The sequence below is a fragment of the Paroedura picta genome, chromosome 3 (genome assembly GCF_049243985.1).
Source record: "Paroedura picta isolate Pp20150507F chromosome 3, Ppicta_v3.0, whole genome shotgun sequence".
In the NCBI taxonomy this organism is placed as follows: Eukaryota; Metazoa; Chordata; class Lepidosauria; order Squamata; family Gekkonidae; genus Paroedura; species Paroedura picta.
In genome coordinates, this window is record NC_135371.1 from 2,741,533 (window position 1) to 2,767,670 (window position 26,138).

A 26,138-nucleotide genomic window follows, 5' to 3' on the forward strand; every position below is an offset into this window, starting at 1 on the left:
GGATCAGAAGGCGAATTTCTTCCAGACTAGACTGGCCAGAGATTCTGGTTTGGCGGAGGGAAGGGGGGGCATCATCTGGGCATGGAATTGGCGGCCACTGTTGTGGGCAGGTAGTTGTGTTTCTTTTTTGCATTCTGCAAGGGATTGAACTAGATGACCCCGGCGATCCCTTCCAACTCTATGATTCTATATACGGATGTCCTGAGATTTCTTTACCTGTTATTGTTGGCCCCAGCATTTAGTTTTTAAAAAGTCAGGGTGGAAAGAGGGCTGGGTGGGAGGGGAGGCTAAAAACGTGCAGATAAGATATAAAACTCCAAAACCTCAGCAAACGTAAAAATAAAACAGAAAGATGGTGGGCTGGGCATCCAAAGAGCTTCCAAGCCTACTGTGGATTTGAACTAGGCTTGTGCGATTTGTCCGCCGAAGCGGCCGTTCCCTCCGGGCGCAGCCAGCTGCAGGGGGGGGGGGGCGGTGCCGGCAGCAGGGCCTGGAGGGAACGGCTGCTGAAGCGGCTGAAACCTAATTTGAACCCAGCTTTACCAAGTCACAACCCAACGCTGGCTCTTGAGCTGAACTGATTCTCATGAGGGAAATTATTCATGAAGATCAGGCATGGCCCCATGCCCCACTCAACCTTTTTATTATTATTATTATTATTTAATTAATGAATTAATTTATTTATAGTTGGATTTATATACCGCCGTTCGCCAAAAGGTCTCCCGGTGGTTCACAATTTAGTCTTTAGGCTGCCTTTCTCCAAAATGTTCTTGTGACACCTTACAACAGTTTCATAAAAACACGTCCCAGATATAAACACATTTTAAAAAATCTAAAAATGGATCTATTAACATTTTTAAAAATCTACATGCTGCATATTGAATAATTGCTCCGTCAGTAACTCATTCCTAAACATGTCAGGCACAATTGATGGGATTCTCATTTCTGATAGGTCGAGCTACTTTGCCAGAATTCCAGGTATGGGATCAGACAGGGGGCCCATATAGGGCCCCTAAAGCTGCAGCCCCGGCCTGAACCAAATGCCTGATGGAAAAGTGCTGTTTTGCAGCCCCTTCATAACTTTGGGAGTTCTGTAAGTGCCAAGGTCTCTGCTGGCAGCTCATTCCACCGAAAAAGCCCAGGCTCTATGGAGGTTACCAGTAACTTGGAATCAGCTGAGCAAGGAGCTCTTGGGGAGGCCTGTACAGAGAGGCAGTCCCTGAGGTATGCAGCTCCCAGACCATGTAAGGCCTTAAAGGTTAGAAGCAACATTTTCAATCTGATCCAGAACACGATCAACAATCGGTGCAGCTGCTGGAGCTTGGAAACGTCCTTTGCTGAGTTTTCTCCGATTCATAATGAAAGACTTAACCTAGGGTTGTCAACTGCCCGGAGGAGGTGTGGTGTTCCTTTTAACATCATGGGAGATGTATTTGAAGCCTTCAAACATGGCTAAAGCTCCTTGCAGAGTCTGGACATTTTAAACATTTTGTTCTGTTTTGTGTTCATGCACACGAAAGGGACCCATTTAAGACCAACGTTTTATTCAAGGTCTATAAGTGTGCATGCACACTTCTGCAGATACATGAACACAAAATGAAACGTTGTTGATCTTTAAAAGTGCCACTGGACTCAAACTTTGTTATGGTTTCTCCTTTTTGTGGATTCTTAGGTGATGTTTAAGATTGCCACTCTGGCTGAATCCTTTTCCACACTCTGAGCATTCAAAAGGTTTTTCCCCTGTGTGGGTTCTTAGATGCAACTTAAAATGGCAACTCAGACTGAATCTCTTTCCACACTCTAAGCATTGAAAAGGTTTCTCCCCTGTGTGGCTTCTTTGGTGCTGCTGAAGAGAACCCCCATCACCGAATCTCCGTCCGCATTCAAGGCATTCAAAAGGTTTCTCCCCTGTGTGGGTTCTTGTATGCTGTCGAAGATGGGTACTCCGACGGAATTTCTTTCCACACTCAGAGCATTCAAAGGGCTTCACCCCTGAGTGGGTTAGTTGATGCCGCTGGAGATGGCAACTCCAACTGAATCTCTTTCTGCACTCTGGGCATTCAAAGGGCTTCTCCCCTGTGTGGATTCTCTGGTGCTCTTTCTGAGTCCGCCTATCACTGAACCTGTTTCCACACTCTAAACATTCAAAGGGTTTCTCACCTGTATGGCTTCTCTGATGATGATGAAGACCCGCTCTTTGCCCGAATCTCTTTCCACATTCAAAGCATTCAAAAGGTTTCTCCCCTGTGTGAGTTCTTTGGTGCATTTTAAGGTTGCCACTTCTAGAGAATTTCTGTTTGCAAACTGAGCATTCAAATGGTCTCTCCCCTGTGTGGGTTTTCTGATGATGCTGAAGAGTCCCGCTATCACGGAAACTCTTTCCACACTCAAAGCATTCAAAAGGCTTCTCTCCTGTGTGAATTCTTTGATGCAGTTTAAAATTGCCACTCTGACTGAATTTCTTTCCACACTCGAAGCATTCAAACGGTTTCTCCCCGGTGTGAGTTCTTTGATGAAGCTGAAGATGGCCACTCCTGTTGAATCTCTTTCCACACTCTGAACATTCAAAAGGTTTCTCCCCTGTGTGGGTTCTCAGATGCTGTTGAAGATTGCACCTCACACTGAATTTCTTTCCGCACTCTGAGCATTCAAATGGTTTTTCCCCTGTGTGGGTTCTGTGATGCTTTTGAAGATTGCCTTTGCACCTGAATGTTTTCTCACACTCTGAACATTGAAACAGTTTCTGCCCTGGGTACACAAGGAGCTGTGATCTGTATGTGAAGCGCTTTCCATGCTGAATGGGTGTACTTGCCTTCACAATCCTCTGCTTTGGAAAATGTACATTATGCAGTTTTTCATCTTTCTCCTCAAGCATACGGATGCATTTCCCCCTCTTAGGCCTCTCTCGCTTACAGATATTTCCTCTCAAGTCTTCATTTTTAACTCGATCTGGCAAATGCTGATCCAGTTCCTCCTCATTCCTCTGATCATCCTCAGCTGCAATGAAGAAAGAGTTCCCATGAACACCTGGGAAGGTAAGCAAAGTCCAAAGGCATCGAGGTGACTGCAGGAGAGGAGGACTCAAGGTCTTTTGGCCTCCTGCAGCTTGCCTTCTCTTCACCACCACCTTTCCCTAGAATATCTAGTATCTGAAGATACCTCACCCCCTCCTGAGTGTCACAGTTGGACTCCTGTCGAGAAGGACCTCCCGTCCCTCCAAATGCCGCTCCCCAGACAGCCTCCTTCCCTCCTTACCCAATAGGCTGCCTGATTGTACCAAACAGATGTTGCTCAGAAGGGAACCTTGTGTTCCTTGACACAACAAGGAGACTCACTCTCAGCCAGCTCATCTGGGAAGGAAAGATCTTCTTCGGATCCTCCTGAGAAACTCTGCAGCCTTTTTTCTGATGACACGTCATGGTCCTTCATCACCAACGTCTCTCTTATGCTTTTGGCTCCATTTACAGAGACAGAGGGAAAAAAACCCTGATCATTCTTCTGTGGGGAAGTAAAGTAATTCTTCTGCATGAAAAGAATCATAGTCAAGATGATCCCAGCCAGTGTCGGGGGGGGGGGCACATCTGTGAGGCAAAACAACCAAGCTGGTCCCTAGGGCTACTGCCATTATTATTACATGGACCGACCGGTCTGGCCTGACTGCCGTATCTGACTATCCCTGCAGCTAACATTGTTATATCTTTCTCAAGGCTGTACTCAAGACTGCTGATTGGTTAGTCATGAGAACCTGCATGTGGGGCCCAGATCGTGTAGGGCCTTGAAGGTCAAAACCAGAACCTTGAACCTGATCCGGGCCGCAACTGGCAACCAAAGCAGCTGCCTCAGCACAGGCTGGAGATGGGCCCTCCTGTGAGGATCCTGGCAGCTACATTTTGCACCAGCTGTAATTTCCGGGTCAAAGGCAAGGGTAGGCCCATGTAGAGTGAGTTACAGAAATCTAGCCTGGAGGTGATTCTTACAACCATAAAGCTTTATATATATATTTGAAGAGTCTACTTTACTTCTGTGCACTCTCCTTGTGGACCCACTGAGCAGGGATCCAGGTTTAGGTTACTGAGAGTGGCAGAGTGGCTGTTTGTAATCCCCTCCAGGGGGGAGGGCGTGTTCTAAAGGTTGGAAACAGAGAAATGGGGATCTGGCCCCTTCCAGAGTCTTTCTGAGGTTCTCTCATTCCCACCTTTCCTTTAGGCCAGGACACCTTACCTGGCCTGGTCTCAGTTGTCCCTGGAAAAGTAGCCCAAAGACCCCAGAACAATGTATTGCTGTTCAATAGTTTACTTCAGGCATCATCCCATGGGACCTTTGGCCCGTCTGAAAGATCCTTACCTAGAGAGATGACACTCCCCCAGTTCTCCAGCATGACTTCCCTGTGGAGAGTTCTCTGGCCCGGATCCAGAAGGGCCCATTCTGCTTCGGTGAAACAGATGGACACCTCCTCAAAGGAAAAGGGCCCCTGGAAGAAAAGGCAGATACCCCCCCTCAGGGAACGTGTCAGGCAGGGACTGCACACTGGAAGGAGTTGTCTGGGAGGGGAGGGGATGTATGGCTTGGCATGGGCCAAAGGGATGGCATTCTGAGGATCTTTCGCCCAGATACCAAAGCAAAAGCCCCCTGAGAAAGGAGGTGGGAACCCTCCTCATCTCCCCTACCTGGACTGGAAGTGAAGCAGCCATTTCCACAGCTCTGAAAAAATGAGGGCTCAACAGCTTCTCTCCACTGCCTGTTAGTGAGACAAAGGCAGACAGAAGGGTGTTTCTTGCAGCTTCCCATTGGCTTGTTTCTTCCCTGCTTCAGGCGCCCCCCTTCCCAGGAGCATGAAACTTTGCCCTGTGCCCACAAAGCAGAATTCTTTCACCCTTTTCACTAAATTTGGGGAACGGCAGAAGAGAAGCACCCAGGTGCCTTGGAGTGGATCCATGCTGCCAGTGTCTTGCCCTGGGAACTCTGCGGGGGGCAAATTCGACCGGCCAGAAGCCCAGGAAGCCCATTCTCCTGCTGGTTTGGCTCTGGAGTCTGAGCTCATGGTGCAAAAAGAGGCTGTGTGTGTAGCCCTTACACACCTGCACCACAATGGGCGAAAAAAACAGATGTCACTTGAGCACTTCTAGAGAACCTAGGGGAATATCAGTGCCAAGTTACACCCCAAGCCCCCCACCCACCCCCAATCTCCTGGCCTACTGCAGCATCCTATCTCCCACAGCAGCCCACCAGACGCCCCTAAAAGAATGGGCACAGAAGCCAAACTCCTCCATGATTACTGGTGTCAAGGAAATAGCTTTGAGACCTCTGCTCCCACAGAAGGTGGAGGGTCCCTTCATTAACCAGGTTGAAGATCTCTGCCCCGGTTGGTCGACCTATTATTTTTAGAACCACCTTCAGTTCCTCTCCTGGAAAGAAAGTGGGGTGAATATGTTAATTACTGAGAGGAGTCTCCCTCCATTAATTTGTCCCCTTCGAGAGGAACCACAGTCAGTGTGGTGTGAATGTGAAGAAGGGTTTGACTATTTCCCTGACCTGAACTCTCTGCCCATCACATTCACCCAATGGCCCAACTGCACCCAGGCACAAGAAGTCCTTACCACAGGAGAGGGCCTCTCGGGCACGATCCTGGGCCTCTGTCTGCTGCCCTTGCTCCAAGGAAGCTCCTTCCGCCTCAGAGGATGCAGCTTCTGTCTTCACAGGTGGTCCCCACGTCTGAAAGAGCAGCAAGGGAGAGAGGTAAGAGATGGGATGGAAAAGAGACCAAGGAATGGGGCCTGCCCCACTCCCAGACTCTGTGCAAGGATCTTGTCAAGGACAGACAGACTCACAACTAGGCTTCTGGATTAATAGAAAGCTTTATTGGAAGTAGATCTGAACACTAACGCCTGTAGTCGAATCTGTTCGATACATGGCAAGCGAGCAGATATCAATGTATCCTTCCCACCCAATTGCCCCATCTTTCCCAGGGTAGCATCACCCCCCTCTCACAGGTGCCATCCTGGGCTTCCTGCCAGACCTTCTCTGGCCCAGCCGTCCTTGGGGGAATCGGCGCCCTCCCTTGTAGATAACATAGTACAGAGCAACATTTGCAAGAAAGTGTCACAGCAGGGAAGAATACACAAAGCAGTGTGAAATAGTTCAGGGTTGTAAAAAAGGTTACAAAAGGTTCTTCAAACACACACATCAAACCAACATGGAGTTTCTCTAGTCAACCACAAATCATGGCAGAGATCAGAGGGACTGATCCTGACAGATCTTCAACTGCCCAGAAAAGCAAACTCTTGACATGTAGCAAAAGATTTCATTTATTAAGCAAGAAAGTATTCTCAGCTAGAGATGGTCGAAACTGCGGCCAAGGACAGAGACACGGATCTCAAACCCTGCCCCCTCCCCCACACCCCGTGGGAATCCAGCGCGTGGGAGAACATCAAAGGGCCTTAACACTCAGATAGGGAATTTGGCTCCAAGGGAGGGGAGGAGGAAAGGAGCAGATGGGTTGAGAAGGGCTGCAAAAGGAGGGGTGGGAATGCAGGAAACAACATCAGGGGCCATTAAAAAAACAACAAAGGAGAGAGGCTGTCCCCAACTCCTACAAGGGTGATACTCTACATAAACTACTTACAGAAACATCACTGAATAATGGCAGAAACAAAAGGATTCTAACACTTTGCCCCCTTCCATCAGCACCCTGGGTGACTTATCTGGAAATTTAAGTAGAAGAGGCTGATGAAAGAAGCTAGCCAATCTCCCCTCTGGATGATGGACAAGTATCTTTTGATGAAATAAGATCACTGCTTCAATAGCAGGTACCCAGAGAAGACCCCCTCACCTCCTCTGCCTGGCTCAGGAGGAAGCCTTCGGCCAGGGCCACCGCCTGGGAGCTGCTCTCCGGCCCGCATCCTCTCACCCAGCCCTGCATCTCCTGGGGCTGGAGGGCCAGGAACTGCTCCAGGATCACCAGGTCCAGGATCTGCTGCTTGGTGTGCCTCTCCGGCTCCAGCCAGCGGTTGCAGAGTCCGTGGAGCCGGCTGCAAGCCTCTCGGGGCCCATCAGCCTCCTGGTAGCAGAACTGCCGGAAACACTGGAACTGTGCGTCTGAGATCGCCATGAGCCGATAACTGATCTCTGGCATGGGGCTTTCCCAGAATTCAGCACCACTCCCAGCTTGGGCGGGAGGGGGGCCTTGGCTTGCTGTCTTGCCCATTCCAGGTCCGCCTGGGCCCCCTTCTTCCATCTCCTTCCCCTTCTCTTGGGTCATCTCCGACTGTGAAAAGAGGCCTTGACTCGCTTGGCTATGAAGAGAGGCATCTCCCTGGGGGACACAGAGAGACAGAGACACTAAGAGGCCATAAGGAAACCAAAGGCAAATTGCTCTGATGGATCAGAACAGAAGGGCTTCTTGTGGTTTGTGGAGTTGTTTAGTATCATTTTGCTATATGAGATGTAGATATGTCCCCTGGCTGCTAGGGAAAATCACTTACTTGGTCGTCTGGTAAGTAAAACTGACGCTGACATCCTGTTCACTTAGCCAGCTGGCCAAGGGGAAGATTCTCTGGCCTGGTTCCCATCCGAGGTTCTCCTCCTCCATACCCCCAAACGTGGCCTTTCCCAGACCCCCCTTCCCCAAAAACGTGTGCAACAATTTCCACCTTTGAGTCGGCAGCTCTTTAACAACCATGTCTGAGAATGATCCCAACACCCCTCCCTTCCCAGATCTAAAAGTTTCCTGTCCCCCCCTCAATCCCAATAACTTACTTGGAAGGGACCTGGCTGCACAAGCTCTCTCATCACTGAGAAGCAAACCCTTCCAGCCTCCAAAGAGAGCCCTTCCCACAGTCCTTCCCCAACCATCTCTAGCCAAAGGCTATGTGGGTTTAACCCTTTCAGTGCTGCAGACAAAGGGAGAATGCCTCCTGCCCTTTACCTGTGTAGATGCAGCCCAGCTGCTCAATGGTGCAGCTCAATGGGGCTCTTCTGGAGTAACTCTGCGTGGGGCAGCACTGTTCAGCCCTCTGAGGAAACGGCTGAAGCTAGAGCCCCGTTTCCTTTTTGCATTTCCTCCAATAAGGCCCACAATAGTCCCCTATTTTGTAAAATAGATAAGTTTGCGTTTCTATTACCCTGTTTGGAATACATGTAGCACAACCACAAAGGAGGCCAGAAACAAACCTCCTTGTAGACATTATTTCTGGACGGGAGGAGTCAGAGCTCGGATGCTGAAAAAAGAGGGGGCAAACCCTACCACACACCTGCACAGCCCCACAGGAGAGGAGAAGACAGAGGGAAACCCCAGCAATGGGAGGAGAAAAGAATAAAAGATGGGGTGGCATGGAACAGACAGTAAATCAAGAGGAGAATCCCCTCCAAAGCAGTGGGATATATTAGAGATGCCTGAGAATGATATTTCAGACAAAAGAATCAAAAGACAAAAAAACCACCCCCACCACAAAAAACAACTATGTCATTAGAAGGGAAGATATTACGGCTAAAGCTCACTTACTTTGGACACATTATGCAATCGAACTTGTTAGAAAAAAACCATTAATGCTCGGCATGGTCAGTGGCAAAAGGAAAAGCGGTCGCCAAAGGATCTGCTGGCTCGACACAATCAAAGCCGATACAGGGATGACCGTGAACCATCTAAAAGAAGCAGTCATTGGCAGAGATGCTTGGCGAAAACTTTCCTATAGAATCAGCAAGGGTTGGACACGACTGAACAGATAACATCATCATCATCATCATCACACACACATAAAAAACCTGTGGGAGATATTCTAGACACTCCAAAATATGGACACTCTCAGACGCTGCAAACCGCCCCCGCCCCCCCATCAGCAGAGCTGATACGTTAACTGGAGGGATAAGAAATTATGGATGAGGCTGCCGGAAGAGACTGTTACATCTTGCACTTGGAGGATTCACACAAATGTCTGGCAGGGAGACTTCAGGATAAGGCCATACTGATCACTGCCTGAATGAGACATACCTGGAGAACAGCCACTCACCTGCTCTGCCTGCCGCTTGTCCTCCGCCTGGCTCAGGAGGAAGCCTTCGGCCAGGGCCACCGCCTGGGAGCTGCTCTCTGGCCCACATCCTCTGACCCAGCTCTCCATCTCCCGGGGCAGGAGGGCCAGGAACTGCTCCAGGATCACCAGGTCCAGGATCTGCTGCTTGGTGTGCCTCTCCGGCTCCAGCCAGCGGTTGCAAAGTCCGTGGATCTGGCTGCAAACCTCTTGGGGCGCACGAGCCCCACGGTAGCGGTACTGCAGGAAGCCATCTGAAATCTCCCTGACCTGATAACCAATCTCTGGTGTAGAACTTCCCCAGAATTCAGCCCCCCTCCCAGCTTGGGTGGGAGGGGGGCCTGGGCTTGCTGTCTTGCCACTTCTGGGTCTTTCTGGATTCTGCTCTTCCATCTTCTTCCTCTCTTCCTGGGTTGCCTCTGACTGTGAAAAGATGCCTTCACTCACTTGGCTCTGAAGAAAGTCTTCTTTTTGTTGGGGAGAGAGAGAGACAAAATCATATCGCAAGAGAACACAAAGGTGGATCTTTGCGGTTTTGTAGACCAGACTTAATCATTTTGCTGTATTACATGCCAACCTATGCTAGGCATCATCCCTGACCTTGCGTGCGAGGGCAGGAGAAGGGGGCCGGCCGGCAGTGTGGCTTCATCCGCCTGTGCCAGCCCTCTCTGGCCCTCACCTCACGGTCTAACTGGGGGCCCTTGGGGGCGTTTCCAGGGGTCCCGGTGCCTCTGCGAGACCTTCTGCCCGTCGAGAAGAGGGTTCCTTAAATGTTCCCGCTCCTCTGCCAGGAGGGCCTCCTTGGGGAGCCACCACAGACCCCTCCCTTCCTCCTCGCACCCCTCAGAAGGAGGCCTGCTTGTTGTTAGGCTGGGCTGGGGAGGGTTCAAAGGACCCGCAGCTACATCCTTGTCCCGAAAGACCCCAACGGGCACCCCCCGCCCGCCCCCCGCCGGCGCCAACCGAGCTCCCGTTACAGAGAGGCGGTTGCCAACCTCCAGGTGGGGCCTGGATCGCAACCGACCTCCAGCTGCCCTGGAGAAAATGGCTGCCAGGCAGGGAGGGAGGGAGGGAGGGAGGCCCCCCCCACCAAGCCGCCGTCTGGCCCTCCATCTTGGCGCAGAGACCTCCAGGGCGGCCGCTGCTCCGGCCCGGCTCCTCGGCGCTCCAGACTGGCCCGGCCTCCCCGCCCCCCCCCATACCAGCCTGGAGCCCCCGGGCGGCGCTGGGCGGGGCCACAGCCGAGCCCCTCCCCCTCTCCCCGCCCCCAAGACCGAGCGGGCGGGGCGGGCGGGGCTGCGCGCGCACATCTCCCGGCTTCTGACCTGGCCTCGGCTGCCCAGCAGGGGGCGCCCCGTCCCGACGCCGGCCAAGAAAGGAAGCCGCGCAGCTCCCGCCTCCGCCTGGAAAGTAGGGCCTTCCGCCGCCCGGGAGTTGGGAACCCGCCGGCATCCCTCCCTCCCTCCCTCCCTCCCTCCCTGCCAGGGTCCCCCAGACGAGACCGCCTCGCCTCCGAGGAAGCCTCCTGGGTGGGGCTGCAGGGCGACCCCGCCCCCTTCTCCCCCCACACCCAGCGAAGACCCCCCCCCGGAAAAGGGCCTCCCCCCTTCTCCCCTCCCCCCAAGGGCTCCTGGGATTTAACCCTTCCGGGGCTGCAGAGCGAGGAGACCCGCCTCCCGCCCGCCCTTCATAGAAACAGAGTGGGATGGGACCTCCTGGGTCATCTAGTCCAACCCCCTGCACTCTGCAGGGCACCCACCGCCCTCTCGCTCAGCCACTGCAACCTGCCGCCCCCTTCCTCCGCTCAGGCGGCTTCCCGCTCGGAAGGGCAGGCGACCCCCGTGGAAACCCGCCCCGCGGGGAGGCTGGGGGAGAACTGGAGGGCATGGAGCCCCCTCCTCCTGGTCATGGAATCATGTGGGGAGGGGGGAGCACCATCAAGGCACAGGGTGGGGGTGCTAACCTCCAGGAGGGGCCTGGGGACTTCCCCCTCCAGGCGACAGAGAAGCGTCCCCCGGCAGGAAAGGGCTGCTTTGGACGGTGGGCTGAGCCCCTTCCCAAACCCCTCCCTCTGCAGCCCCCTCCCCCAGGCTCCAGGTTTCTCCCCACCAGGAGTTGGCAGCCCTAAAGTGACACCCGCCTTGGCGTGACCCCATCAGTTCAGAGGCTCAGAGGGGGCTGCCTTGGAGGCAGATAAGGCCCAGGGCAGCTCTGCTCCTGGTCTCCAGAGGAAGAGGTCCTTGTCTCCCTAGTCTGAGCGGACGGACATCAGAAGACGCAGCTCCCCTGAATCCCCCCCCCCTTCTTTTGGGTCTCCTCTGGCAGTGACACGAGGCCTTTCCTCTCTTGGTTGGGAAGAGAGGCTTCCTTGGGCAGGAAGGAGAAACACGCAGTCTAGACTCCCAAGGAAACCCAATGAGAAATGCTCCAAGCGTGGACCAGGTTTACTATCCGGAACTGGCTGTTTTTTATGTTTCCTGGGTTCCTTGGGAAAGTTAAGTGTCTCTGTCTGGCCCTTTGCAGATGTTAGCAGCTTAGCCCAGCTGCAGCAAATGTCTGACCCCTTGTTGCCTCCTGTGCAGGGAGGCAGTGGGGTGTCAGTAGGTGCCCCCCCCCCCGACAACAGCAGCAAGTGAATCATAGAATCAGAGTTGGAAGGGACCCCCTGCACCATGCAGGACGCCCACAACCCTATCGTTGACAGTGTAACCTGCCACCCCCTTGAGCCTTCACAGAATCAACCTCTCCGTCTGATAGCTCTCCAGCCTCTGTTTAAAAATCTCCAAAGATGGAGAACCCACCACCTCCCGAGGAAGCCTGTTCCACGGAGAAACCGCTCTGTCAGGAACTTCTTCCAGAGGTTTAGACGGAATTTCTTTTGCATTAATTTCATCCCATTGGTTCTGGTCCGTCCCTCTGGGGCAAGAGAGAACAATTCTGCTCCATCCTCTCCATGGCAGCCTTTTAAATACTTGGAAGATGGTTCTCAGATCCCCTCTCAGCCGTCTCCTCTCTAGGCTAAACAGACCAAGCTCCCCCAACCTTTCCTCATCTGTCTTGGTCTCCAGACCCCTCACCATCTTTGTTGCCTTCCTCTAAAAACACTCCAATGTGTCTACATCCCTTTTCAACTGTGGTGCCCAAAACTAAACACAGGACTCCAAGTGAGGCCAGAGCAGAGCAGAGTAAAACGGAACCATCATCTCCTGTGATCTCGACACGATACTCCGTTTGATACAGCCCAAAATCCAGTTTGCCCTTTTTTTGCAGGCTTGAGAGAGTCACTCAAAATAGGATAGAAAAGCCCCAAAGCCCATAATTACATGGTTGCAGGGGTCAGCCCTAACTGACAGGACCTAGGTCAGGGGTAGTCAACCTGTGGTCCTCTAGATGTCCATGGAGTACAATTCCCATGAGCCCCTGCCAGCGAATGCTGGCAGAGGCTCATGGGAATTGTACTCCATGGACATCTGGAGGACCACAGGTTGACTACCCCTGACCTAGAGCATGTACCTTTGTGCTTTTGATTATATCAAGCTCAGTTCACAGTGCACAGAGACAAAATACTTCTCAGGGGTCAAGCACAAGCAATCCTTTCAAAAGCAGACAATTTCATTTGAAGACGAAAACTTCTGCATGAAAATTCAGTCATTTAGTTCCACGGGACACCTTCGCTTCACTTCCCAAGGAGAAAAAGAGTGGAAAAGTTTCAGTGCAAGGAAATTCTTTCTCTCCCCTCCCCCCAAGCCTCCTTCTCTCTCTGCCCCCCCCCCATGTCAGATTTTAAAACACTACATTTCTGGCCCCTTCCCCCCTTTCTCTCTCAGGGGGAAGGCTATCTAACATAAACAAAAATTCGGATGGAGGGGGAACTCGGTGAGCTGTGGGGGAGGCAGCTGCAGACCCGGGGCCAATTGCCAAGAGTAGCCATTTCCCACTGAAATAACAGTAGCCAAACTCCAGGCAGTTGAGCCAAATTACCACCAAAACCTTTGCAAATGTAGGGCGTAGCAGTTCCATTTCCCTTTGTTCACAGTTAGTTAAAGCTTGTATCTAAACCTATTTTAAAAACCCTTTAGATTATTCTAACTCACGCTGGAATTTTCTCCTCCAGGCACAGAGACCTTGAGATAACATTCCTTGGCTGGGCTAGAGCCGAGAGGGGGAGGGGGGGCATTGTTGAGGCCCGTTCAGTCCCTGGATGATACCTCCCGCCTGGCTGGACGACTTTAAAACAATAAAAACTTCCAAATTATAGGCAAGTTACTTTGGATTCACTGAGCTTAATCATTTTTAAATGACCATAACTGTGCTTCCAAATCCCCAAATAAAAGGGCTTTAAAGGGCGTTCTCTTACAGTGGGACATTGTGGACACAGTAGGCCATTTCGCACAGATCACACCATAGGAGCTACAGAGGGAGACCTTTCTGGGGTCTGTACAAATTGATCAGGTCAGTTCTTAAGTTTGTTTACCATAAACCACCAGTTTCAACCCCACTTCAAAAGAGCTCACCATCTTTTCTCAGCAGACCTCTTCCCTCCCCAGGGCACGGCATTTGGGGGAGGGGTGTTTCCCTGGGCCCTGTTTTCTTATCTGCGGCATACGGCCGCCTTCTACGAGTGGGACCCTCATTTTAGACCATACACTCACCCAAAAACAGAACTCCCACTCACAGACGAGTCAAGGACCTACATAAACAGAGAGCAGATTTGCAAACTCATTCGCTTTTCCACTCCCACCCATCGACAGCGCTGTCTCGAGAGTCCTTAACAGGGAAGGTGACGCGACTCTGCCCACCCCGACACCCTCGGGAGGACTTAATGCAGCCCCCTTCTAGCGGTGGCACTTGCCAGCCTTGCCTCCCCCCCTCCTCGAAAGGACTCTCCTGGGGGGAAGAGATTGCCGTTTCACTCCTTGAAAGGTTTTTCATAGAAGAAGAGTTGATTCTTTTAGGACGCTTTTCTCTACCCAAAGGGGTCTCAAAGCGGCTTACAGTCGCCTTCCCTTTCCTCTCCCCACAGCAGACACCGTGTGAGGTGGGTGAGGCTGAGAGAGCCCTGAGATTCCTGCTCAGTCAGAACAGTTTTATCAGTGCCGGGGGGAGCCCAAGGTCACCCAGCTGGCTGCATGTGGGGGAGCGGGGAATCCAACCCGGCTCGCCAGATTAGAAATCCACACTCCTAACCACTACACCAAGCGGAACATAGGGGCAGCACTGCCTTTGTGTCAGGGAGAAGTTGGTCCAGAGGCCAAAAACCACAGCTGCAGGGAAAAATGCTGCCTGGATGCCTTCAGCAGTGGATGGGTGTTGAGGCCTGTTCTGCCCTGAGCCTTGTTGGGCACCAAATCTGATAGCCGAACAGCCAAATTAGGGTTCTTTTTGCCCAGTCCCAATGCACCCCACGGAGAGAAAAACCTTTTCTATATTTTTATTGCAGAAGAAATATAGACACAGGGGAGGTCGTGCCTTCTGACCTTGGCACACAAGATACGAGCCCCTTGCTTGACCCTGCTTAGCCCTCCAACTCAGGGGAAGCTACGTTCTGCTCTCTTGATAAGAACCAAGGGTCAAAACCAGTCAAACCAATATGCGGGACTAGGCTATTTCAAGTGGGTAGCCTTTTTGGTCTGAAGCAGCACGACAAAACAAAATCAGAGTCCACACAGCTTACTAATTTAACAGAATTAACTTTATATTTCCACTGTCACAATGGTAGTTCTTAGTCTGAGGAGGGCTTGCCCTCGAAAGCTCACGCCTTGAATAAATCTTTGTTGATCTTAAAGATGCCCCTGGACTCTGATTTTGTTTTGTAGTCAATTTCTAATAACTGTATGATCAGCCAGAAGGCTGCAATCATCTTCCGTGACACCAGGCATCACGCTGACTCACCCCATGTGCACCTGAGGGCTGCAGAGCCACAGGGGTGGGGGAGACGGAAGTATGGGACACAGGCTCCCAGTGGGCACTGCAGAGGCAAGTGGGAGACAGTTTGGTGTAGTGGTGAGGAGTGCGGCCTTCTAAGCTGGCATGCCGGGTTCGATTCTGCGCTCCCCCACATGCAGCCAGCTGGGTGACCTTGGGCTCGCCACAGCACTGAGAAAACTGTTCTGACCGACCAGTGATATCAGGGCTCTATCAGCCTCACCTCCCTCACAGGGTGTTTGTTGTGGGGAGAGGAAAAGGAAGGTGATTGTAAGCCGCTTTGAGCCTCCTTCGGGTAGAGAAAAGCAACATATAAGAACTCTTCTTCAGTAATCTCAGGGCTCTCTCAGCCTCACCCACCTCACAGGGAGAGGAAAGGGAAGGCGACTGTAAGCCACTTTGAGCCTCCTTCGGGTAGAGAAAAGTGGCATATAGGAACCAACTCTTCTTCTTGGGACAAGGAGCAGGTGGGGGTTGGGGGCAGGCCTTCCAGCTGCCTCCAAGGATGGAGGGCCCTGGATGGGGCGAGGTGCAGAGGTAGTGCTCATAGATCCACATGAAAGCTGGGAGGGTGGGAAGGAGGTTGGCAGCTACACAGGGTAGGAGGGAGTAGGGGTGAGGAAGCAGGTGGAGGGACCAGGCAAACTTCAGAGGGTGAGGAAGTAGCACGGCCTCAGCGAAGAAGGCAAGGAGCCTTCCGTGGTTGCAGTAGGCACGGGACGGCAGGGGCGGCTTCTGTGGTGCTAGCCCTGGCATTGGTTCCAGGAGGACCTCCCACCTGAGGGCCAATCAGAGGGCCAGCATGTTGTGGGAAGTACCCTGCATGCTTTATATATAAGAGTAAATGTTTTATATATATAAGAGAAGATATTATGTATGAGAGATATGGCATCCATCTCTAGTTCCTAATAGACTTCTGGCTTGATTCCCACCCAGTTTGAAAGCAGTGACAGGCTGGCTCAACAGAGTCCCCAGAAACTTAACCCTTCCTGGACGGAGGTCCTGTGGTTGGAAGGGGAAGGTGGGAGCAGGAAGTATGCCTCCCTTCCCTGGACAGGGTGCAACTGGAGATCTTGCACTCGGCCAGGAATTTAGGGGTGACCCTTGATGCTTCCATGTCTATGGAGGCTCAGGTCAGAAAGTAGCCAAGTAGGCCAAAGGATGCCCTTCCTCCCACTCTAACCTCTGCACAGGAGGGAGAATTTGGCAGGCTGTCACAGCTGCCTCTGCCAAGGGAGCCATGGACTTCTCTTGAAGATGCATACAGGTTGGTCTGAAGCAGGGGCACCTTAAACAAACAAAGTTTTATTCAAGGTATGAGTGAGCATGTACACTTCAATACAATCACAAAAAGTTTGAAACCATGTCCATTTATATTTGCCCCTAGATTCAACTTTTGTTATACTTTATCTATGTGGGTTTTAAGATGTTGTCAAAGATGGCCATTCCTACTGAATCTCTTTCAGCACTCTGATCATTCAAAAGGTTCTCCCCAATGTGGGTTCTCTGATGCTGTTGAAGATAACCATTCTTAGTAAATCTCTTTCCACACTCTGAGCATTCAAAAGGCTTCTCTCCTGTGTGGGTTCTCTGATGCTGTTGAAGGTTCCCCCTCCAGCTGAATCTCTTTCCACACTCTGAGCATTCAAAAGGTTTCTCTCCTGTGTGGGTTCTTTGATGATGCTGAAGGTTGCCCCTCCAACTGAATCTCTTTCCACACTCTGAGCATTCAAAAGGAATCTCCCCTGTGTGGGTTCTCTGATGCTGTTGAAGACAAACATTCTTAGTAAATTTCTTTCCACACTCCAAGCATTCAAAAGGCTTCTCCCCTGTATGGGTTCTTTCATGCTCTCGAAGAAAGGCACTCCGACTGAATCTCTTTCCACACTCAGAGCATTCAAAAGGCTTCTCCCCTGTGTGGATTCTCTGATGCTGTTGAAGACTGGCACGCTGATTGAATCTCTTTCCACACTCCGAGCATTTAAAGGGTTTCTCCCCTGTGTGGATTCTCTGATGCTGTCGAAGATAGCAACTCCGACTGAATCTCTTTCCACAACCTGAGCATTCAAAAGGCTTCTCCCCTGTGTGGGTTCTTTCATGCAGCTGAAGAGGGCCCCTAAAACTGAATCTCTTTCCACACTCAAAACATTCAAAAGGCTTCTCCCCTGTGTGGGTTCTTTCATGCACTCTAAGATAGGCTTTCCGACTGAATCTCTTTCCACAATCTGGACATTCAAAAGGCTTCTCCCCTGTGTGAGTTCTTTGATGCTGTTCAAGTTTCCCACTCTGAATGAATTTCTTTCCACACTCAGAGCATTCAAAAGGCTTCACCCCTGTGTGAGTCCTTTGATGCCGTTGAAGGGTACTACTCCAAATGAATCTCTTTCCACACTCAAAGCATACAAAACACTTGTCCCCTGTGTGAGTTCTTTCATGCTCTCGAAGATAGGCACTTTGACTGAATCTCTTTCCACAATCTGGACATTCAAAAGGCTTCTCCCCTGTGTGGGTTCTCTGATGATGTTCAAGTTTTACACTCCGACTGAATTTCTTTCCACAGTCAGAGCATTCAAAAGACTTGTCCCCTGTGTGAGTTCTTTCATGCTCTCGAAGAGAGGCACTTTGACTAAATCTCTTTCCACAATCTGGGCATTCAAAAGGCTTCTCCCCTGTGTGAGTTCTTTGATGCTGTTCAAGTTTCCCACTCTGAATGAATCTCTTTCCACATGCAGAGCATTCAAAAGGCTTCACACCCGTGTGTGTCCTTTGATGTTGTTGAAGGTTCCCCCTCCAACTGAATCTCTTTCCACACTGTGAGCATTCAAAAGGCTTCACTCCTGTGTGAGTTATCTGATGCTGTTGAAGAGTGCCACAATGACTGAATCTTTTCCCACAATCTGAGCATTTAAAAGGTCTCACCCCTGTGTGGATTCTCTGATGCCGTTCAAGATGGTAGCTCCGACTGAATCTCTTTCCACACTCTGAGCATTCGAAAGGCTTCTCCCCTGTGTGGATTCTCTGATGCTTCTGAAGACTTCCATTCCGAGTGAATCTCTTTCCACACTTTGAGCATTCAAAAGGCCTCTCCCCTGTGTGCATTCTTTGATGCAGCTGAAGACTTTGACTCTGAATGAATCTCTTTCCGCAATCAGAACATTCAAAAGGTTTCTCTCCCGTGTGGGTTCTCTGATGCTGTTGAAGATGGCAACTCCGACTGAATCTCTTTCCACACTCTGAGCATTCAAAAGGTCTCACCCCTGTGTGGGTTCTCAGATGCCGTTGAAGATGGCAACTCCGAATGAATCTCTTTCCGCACTCTGAGCATTCAAAAGGTCTCACCTCTGTGTGGGTTCTCTGATGACCTTGACATAACCAGGAAGGATAATCACTATTAGCCATCTGATATGGGAAGGAAATATCCTCTTGAGATCTTTCTGAAAACAGTCTTTCTTCAAATACAAGACCATTATTTGTCTCCACCACAGTCTCTCTTATACTGTCGGCTCCTTTTGCAGAGAGAGAAAGAGAAAAAAGTGATAATTCTTCTAGGGAAGGAAATTCTTCTGCACAGACAGAATTGTGGTCAAGATCATGCCCCTTAATCCCAACCAGTTTAAGGGGGGCACATCTGTGAGGCAAAGCACCTGAGTTCCTCTTAAGGATTCCCGCAATTATTGAACGGCCTGGTCTGACCTGACTTGCTGATTTGACTCTCCCTGCAGCTAACATACTTAGCTTTTTGAACAGTCTCAAGACTGTCATTATTAGTTAATCCTAATTTCCTGTATCCCATTGAATAACCAGGTATGAAGGGGGACTGGGAAGGTGCTGACTGCCTCTGCAAAATTCTGTGAAGGGGGACCCATGATTGGGTCATTTGGATCAGCTGACTCTAGAGAGGTAGAAGTTATAATGTCACTGTATCCCAGAGGGAAGCCATGTGAATCATCTACAGGTTGTGTGATAAATCCCAACTAGATTAAATACTTAGGTGTTTATTTAGATAGAAATCTCGATAAAGTAATGTAAACTAATTACAATAAGGTTTGGCCCCTGATAAACTTGAATATGGACAGGTGGAACACTCAAAAATTTTCATGGTCAGCCAGGATGGCAGTAATAAAAATGACAGTCCTCCCAATAATGAACTTTCTATTCCAAACACTCCCTCTGGACATTAAAGAACAAACATTACAAAACTGGCAAAGATAAATTAACAGATGCATTTGGAATCATAAAAGACCGAGGATTGGATTCAAGATCCTACAAGACGAGAAGGCAAGAAGGGGTATGGGAGTTCCGAACTTGAAATTGTACACAGCTGCCCTCCCCTGGTGGCAGATTGGATCAGCACCCAGCAAAAAGAGACTTAGAGGAGATTGAAAGAAACTGGGCTTGCCCGAGGCCTACACAATATGCTCTGGCCCCAGGGCAAGGAGAAAGCAGTGAGGGTTGTACACCCAGTGAGAGGTCCCCTGATTAAAATTTGGAGAAAATATCAGGAAAGAATCACCCCAGGAACATCCCCATTCAAATCACCAGCGGAGGCATTCATGAATCAGGCACAAATCCACAAAATAGGCACACGGAGATATCAAGATCTGGTCACTGCAGAGGGAGATTTTAAGGAATATGCCCAACTAGCGAAAGAAAAGGAAAATCTAGATTGACAAAGTGCACAGGCAGTTAGTTTCAAGAATGAAGGCGGATTTAGCCCAACCAGACAAACGGCCTACGTTCCTAAACCGAATTTGAAACTCAAAAAATAAATAAGCCACATCTAAGCTAGATATACAAGGGTGTGTTGAAAATGAATACAGAAGAAGAACAGATGAAGAATTGCACGATCAGATGGATGCAGAACTTTGGGCATGCAATTCAGTACGAAGAATGGGAACAATTATGGTCTAAAACCTTAAAGTTGACCAAATCCCCACACCTAAGAGAGGGCTGGTATAAAATGTTCTACAGGTGAACTTCATGCTGTGCTAGTGAGATTTGGTATTTTCTTGCTCCCTTGTGATTAGTTTTATATCGAATAACTTATATTACAACTAGAATACTTATGTGGAAACAAGACACCATCTAATAGAACAGTTCTTGCTTTACTGCTGCAGAACCATAGAAACAGTAATGGTTACTAATGTTTTGTTTTTACAATCTTCACAAAGCTTTAGATAAAGCTTTAGAGGGTCTACTTTATTTCTGTGTACTCTCCTCATGAATCCACTGTACTGGGTGCTGCTCAGGGACAAAGAGTAGTGACCCAAGGGGATAGTTCAACAGTTTGATTCAGGCATCATCCCACTGGTTGCAATTCAGACCTCTGGCATTTGTGTAAGACCCTTACCCAGAGAGATAACGGCCTCATAGTTCTCCAGCATGACTTCCCTGTAGAGAGTCCTCTGGCCCGGATCCAGCAGGGCCCATTCGGCTTTGGTGAGGGAGACGGACACCTCCTCAAAGGAAAAGGGCGCCTGAAAGAAAAGGCAGATTCCCTCCTAAGAGAAGATACCAGGCAGAGGCTGCACCCCGGAAGGGATAAGGGGTATGGAGGGGTAAATGGAGCGCCGTGCAGAGCATCTCACCTAGAAAATGCAGGTGCACAATCTCCCCTGAGAAAGGAGGGAAGACCCAGGCTGTCCCCCCTCATCTCCCCTACCTGGACAGGAAGTGAATCAGCCATTTCCACAGCTCCGAAAAGGTGACAGCCGAACAGCATCTCTCCAGTGCCTGTTGGTGAGAGAAGGGAGGAAGGAGGGGCATTTGTCCTGAATCCCCATTCCGTTTGCTTCTTTCTTTCCTGCTCCATACATCCCTGTCCCAGGAGTTTGAACCCTCACACTTTGTGCACAGCATATTCTTTCACCCTTCTCCCTAAAGTCCAGGAGAGGCAGAGGAGAAGCACCCAAGTGCCTCGGAGGGGATCGAAGCAGGCCTATGTGAGAACGGAAATGTGTCCTGAGAACTCTGGAGCTTCAAGGCTTATGGCATCCCGGATGGATCAGACCAAATGCCCAAGATTGCCCTTGAGTCTGGGCTGGCAGTCGAAAAAGAAGATGCACATGGGATTGATGTCAAAGGAGACTTCACCATCACATTTGGCCAAAAACCCAGATGTCCCTCCAGCACTTGTGGAGAATAAGGTCAGACTGGGGCTCAAGGCCTTCCCCAAACCTCCGGGGGGGGGGGGAGTTTCAGGCCAGAACCTGCATTCCTTATTGCAGCATCCTATTCCCCACAGTGGCCTGCCAGACACCCCTATAGGCTCAGGTCCCAAACTATTCCCTGACCGCTAGCCAATAGGAAATGGTTTCCTGAACTCTGATCCCCCAGAAGGTGGAAGCTCCCTTGATTCAGCAGGCGGAAAGGCTCTGCCCAGGTTTGTCATCCTTTCTTCTTTTGAGTGGCTTTCAGTTCCTCTCACAGAAGGAAGATGAGACATGAATACTTTATTAATGGGAGGAAACGCCCTCCGTGGATTTGTCCATTCCCCTTTGAGAGGGACCGCAGTTAGTGCACACGGAGTGATGTGAAGAAGTTTTTAATCCTCTTCCTAATCTGATCTTTCTAGCCATCATATTCACTGGATGTCCCAACTGGATGCAGGCAGAATAAGTCCTTACCACAAGGGAGGGCATCTTGCATATTTTCCTGGGCCTGCGCCCGCTGCCCTTGCCCCAAGGAAGCTCCTTCCACCTCGGAGAACGTGGCTTCTGTCTTCACAGATGATACCTGCATCTTAAACAGCAGTGAGAGAGAAGGGTAGGAGATGGAATGAAAAGGAGACCAAAGATTGGATCTTGCCCCACTCCCAGTATCTGCATCCTTCCATCAGCTCCCCTGATGGCTTATCAGGAAGGATAAGAAATTCTCTACTAGAAGAGGCTTCTGAAGGATGCTGCTAAATCTCCCCTTTCACAAATGTTTGACAGGGAATCTTTAGGAGAATGCCAGATATTATTGCCTGAACTGAATTACCCAAAGGGAAACCCCCTCACCTGCTCTGCCTGCCTCTTCTCCTCCGCCTGGCTCAGGAGGAAGCCTTCAGCCAGGGCCACCGCCTGGGAGCTGCTCTCCGGCCCGCATCCTCTCACCCAGCCCTGCATCTCCCAGGGCAGGAGGGCCAGGAACTGCTCCAGGATCACCAGGTCCAGGATCTGCTGCTTGGTGCGCTTCTCCGGCTCCAACCAGCGGATGCAAAGTCCATGGAGCTGGTTGCAAACTTCTCGCGGCCCATCACCATCATGGTAGCGGAACTGCTGGAAACGTTGGCCATCTGAGATCACAGTGACCTGATGACTGATCTCTGGCACAGAAGTTCCCTGGAATCCAATACCATTCCGACTTTGGGTGGGAGGGCAGCCTTTGTTTGCCTTCTTGCCGATTGAAGGTCCTTCTGTGTCCTGCTCTTCCATTATCATCCACTTCTCTTTGGTCACTTCTCGCTATAAAGCAATGCCTGTTTTTACTTTTTTGGGGGGAAGAAGAGACAGAGACCTTATCAGGTCACCAGGAAATTCCCCTGGTGGGTCAGAAAGGAAATGCTTCCTGCGGTTCATTAGACCAGGCTTACTATCATTTGGCTACATTACGTGCCAAGGTATTGGAAATAAGACTCCTGAACTTGTGTATACAGGGAGAAGGCTGATAGCAGGGGGTGTGGCCACATCCTGATGCTCAAAGGCAGGGGTAGTCAAACTGCGGCCCTCCAGATGTCCATGGACTACAATTCCCATGAATGCTGGCGAATGCTGGCAGGGGCTCATGGGAATTGTAGTCCATGGACATCTGGAGGGCCGCAGTTTGACTACCCCTGCTCAAAGGTATAACCTGGCAACCTTTGGGAGTTTTTCCAGATTCACTGCAGCCCTAGCTACTCTTTCTGCACCTTGAGAACAGAACACTCCACTACTAGGTGGGCCTGGGGCTTCAGCGGCAGGCCTGGTCCTCCACAGTGGGAAGGCCTCTGGGACTCAGGATGAGCTGCAGCCGATTCCTTCTTTCTCTTCCAACCCCAAAACCGCCCTCAGTTTCTTTGGCTTCCTTTGGCAGGATAAAATGACCAGCCCCACAACTTCATAGACTAGGGGTAGTCAAATTGCGGCCCTCCAGATGTCCATGGACTACAATTCCCATGAGCCCCTGCCAGCAGGGGCTCATGGGAATTGTAGTCCATGGACATCTGGAGGGCCGCAGTTTGACTACCCTTGTCATAGACAAAGCAAATATTGGCGCGCCCCACTCTATGCATCCCTACTGATACAGGAGCACAAGAAGGTTGCCAACCTCCAGGTGGGGACTGAAGTTCTCCCGGAATTGCCACCGGCCTCCAGCTAACTTGAGATCCGCTCCCCGGGAGGAAACGGCAGCCTAAATGTTATCCACTCCCTCCCGCCCCCTGCCCCAGTTACCCCCGAGGGAACCTTCCCGGTTGGCGGCGGGAGCTGCCAATCTTAAGGCCCTTCCCACAGTCAGGAGCCAAACCCCGCCCCGGAAACCAGCCTCTGCTCCCCGCCCTCCCACCCCTTCCTCGGCCTCTCTCGCCGACGTCTCTCCGGCCTTAACCCTTCCAGTGCTGCAGACAAAGGACAAAAGCTTCCCGCCCACTCCTCTTCGAGCGGGGCTGCGGCCCGGCTGCCCTCCGCCGCCCCCCTCGCTCGCGGGGGCTACTCTGCAGGGGGGGGGGTGGAAGGGGTTTGCCCTTTCACAGAATGGGGGGGGGGTTACAAGTCCGGAAGTTGCCCCCCGGGAGTTGGCAGCCGTCTGAATCCCGGGTGCGAGACTGATCCCGGCCCCCACTGGATTTACCTCCCCGGGATGCGCCTGCAGGGCTTCCCCCGGTCCTCCTCCTCCTCCTCCTCCTGCTGCTGCGGGTGCAAATCCGGCCCTTTCCCCGTCCACACTCAAGCCCCTCCCGCCGCCGACAGCGAAGAGACAGGACGTTTCCCCGCCCATAAACATACACTTCCGGTTCGGCGCCTCTAGGAAAAACAGCTCTCTGCTTTTAACCCTTTCGGTGCTGCAGAGCGAACGGAAAGGCGGCTTCCCCGCCGCCTCCTGCAGCCCGGCCGGCCGCTGTGCCCCTGGCCAGGATCGCCATCGCACAAGTCTGGAAAAACAGGTTCCAACAGTAACAGACTGGTTGGATACACGAGCAGAATTTCCCAAGATGGCAAAATTAACAAGTCTGGTTAATGGCCAATCTCTGGGAGAACGCCAAAATGGCATTCGTACACAGGCTATATGCAAAAGTAGCAAATAGGGTTTCAAAGGTTGACGGAAGTCGTTATTTTTATGATGATTCTATGTTTCTAATATTCATTATTTAATTTTCCCTTTTATTAAAAAAAATTATTTAAAAGCCAGCAGAAAGCAGCCTTCTGGGAGTTTTCAGCACTTTCTGGGAGGGAAGGGACTGCCAGGGAGGATGCTGAATTTGTACAGGCCCTCTAAATTCCACTGCTTGCTCTACACCTACAAGGCCTGGTTGCGGACAGACCCGGCTGCCTCTGATTCAGGGTTGCCCATAAACCTAGGTAGTTTCTGAAATATAAACAGAGGGAAAAAGTTTATTTGCAATATTAAAGGTAAGCACCTAACTGAAGGAGTGCCTGGACAAAAACATAGGCCATCATGGAGACCCCTGCAAGTAAAATGCACTTATCAGAAAAACATGTTATTACTCTCTCAGCCTCACCTACCTCAGTTTCTCTGTTGTAGGGTGAGTAAGGGGAGGCGATTGTAAGCCACTTCAAAAATTCTTCGGGTGGTAAAAAGCTGCCCCCCCCAAAAAAAAACTAGCAGGGGAGCTCCCCACCTTCTTAGATAGTCCATTCCATTGTTGAACATCTCTGACTGTGAAATTTCTCTCCCGATATCTAGCCATTAGCATTCCACATGTAGTTGAAACCCATTACTGTGAAGACTGCAAGGCGAACAAACCGGTCAGTCCTAGAGGAGATCAACCCTGACTGCTCTTTAGAAGGCCAGATCCTGAAGACGAAACTCAAATACTTTGGCCACCTCATGAGAAGGAAGGACTCCCTGGAGAAGAGCCTAATGCTGGGAGCGATCAAGGGCAAAAGAAGAAGGGGACGACAGAGAATGAGGTGGCTGGATGGAGTCACTGAAGCAGTAGGTGCAAACTTAAATGGACTCCGGGGAATGGTAGAGGACAGGAAGGCCTGGAGGATCATTGTCCATGGGGTCGCGATGGGTCGGACACGACTTCGCACATAACAACAACAACTGTGAAGAGCCAGCTTGGTGTACCGGTTAGGCAAGCTGGGTTCAATTCTGCACTCCCCCACATGCAACCAGCTGGGTGACCTTGGGCTTGCCACAGCACTGAGAAAACTGTTTTGACCGAGCAGCAATATCAGGACTCTCCCAGCCTCATCCACCTCACAGGGTGTGGGGAGAGGAAAGGGAAGGCGACTTCATCTAAGGTTGCCAACTGCCAGAAGGAGAAAAGTGTGATGTCCCTTTAACACCATGTGAGATGTAGTTGAGGGATTCAAAGATGGCTAAAACTCCTTCCAGTTAGCACATTTTATATATTGCTTTCTGTACAATATCTGTTTCAATTCAAGCTCTTCACAAGAGTCTCTATGATGCCCATCCCGGTCCTGCTGTCACCGTGCCTGGACACGGCATGTCCCATTAAGGCCAATCAAGTTTTATTCAAGGTAGGGAAAAGTTGTGGTATAAAATAATACAACTGGGTCTACACAGGAGGGAGGAGGGAGGAGCAGGAAGGCCTTCCCCCCCATGACCCGGGAGGGTTCTTTGACAATGTTGTATAGTAGCGCTCTTACATTGGAAACAAAACAATAAGCATCTTGACTCAGATATAGAAAACCATTAACAATGAGAACTTGCATTTATAATTCAATATTCAACATTCAGCATTCCGTGACTCAAATGTGACTGCACTGTGATCAGTCACAACACAGTTCTCAGAGTGCTTCATTCCCGTGTCTCCCTCCTGGCCTTGTGCATGTGGGGGGCAGAAAGCTGACAGCAGCCACTCAGAGGTGAGTCACCTCGAGACATAACTGGAGGCCTTTGGGGGTGTCCCTATGTGCATTGGTAGCATTGCCAGCCTTTCTCCAACTAAGTTCTTAGCATTCTCCTCTCATGCCGTGGGCGGGCCTTAGGCATTTGCTGGCAGCCCCAGCCCCAGAA

General features: G+C 50.8%; 1 protein-coding gene and 1 long non-coding RNA gene across 3 annotated transcripts; one reads left to right on the plus strand and one right to left on the minus strand.

Annotated features, from left to right (window-relative positions):
* Nucleotides 1–821: 821 nt before the first annotated feature.
* LOC143833883 (uncharacterized) lies at nt 822–23,927 on the minus strand. Of its 2 annotated transcripts, XM_077330115.1 has the most exons (12): nt 23,760–23,895; nt 21,950–22,419; nt 21,575–21,689; nt 20,611–20,681; nt 20,299–20,425; nt 9,006–9,487; nt 6,830–7,312; nt 5,598–5,712; nt 4,668–4,738; nt 4,345–4,471; nt 3,336–3,455; nt 822–2,997 (listed from the first exon to the last, which is right to left on the minus strand). In XM_077330115.1, exons 2-12 carry the CDS (start codon nt 22,370–22,372, stop codon nt 1,643–1,645), a joined length of 3,489 nt encoding a protein of 1,162 aa, XP_077186230.1. In that variant the 5' UTR covers nt 22,373–22,419; nt 23,760–23,895; the 3' UTR covers nt 822–1,642. The 2 variants fall into 2 exon arrangements, with proteins under 2 accessions (XP_077186230.1, XP_077186231.1); XM_077330116.1 differs by lacking the exons at nt 3,336–3,455; nt 4,345–4,471; nt 4,668–4,738; ... (1 more) ...; nt 6,830–7,312; nt 9,006–9,487 and adding an exon at nt 16,475–18,454 and having other exon boundaries at nt 822–2,697; nt 21,950–22,396; nt 23,760–23,927.
* A 41-nt stretch (nt 23,928–23,968) lies between these two features.
* LOC143834194 (uncharacterized) lies at nt 23,969–25,791 on the plus strand. Its single transcript, XR_013229751.1, has 3 exons — nt 23,969–24,072; nt 24,834–25,085; nt 25,544–25,791. It is a non-coding gene; the product is annotated as an uncharacterized LOC143834194 (long non-coding RNA).
* Nucleotides 25,792–26,138: the final 347 nt, after the last annotated feature.

Coding starts and splice junctions, on each gene's coding strand:
- LOC143833883 (XM_077330116.1), bottom strand. CDS start 23,912: ATGTTTATGGGCGGGGAAACGTCCTGTCTCTTCGCTGTCGGCGGCGGG. Junction 22,397..23,759: donor TGCAGGCGCATCCCGGGGAG/GTAAATCCAGTG, acceptor ATTGCTTTATAG/CGAGAAGTGACCAAAGAGAA. Junction 2,698..16,474: donor AAAGAGATTTACTAAGAATG/GTTATCTTCAAC, acceptor TCAGGTGCAAAG/GCAATCTTCAAAAGCATCAC.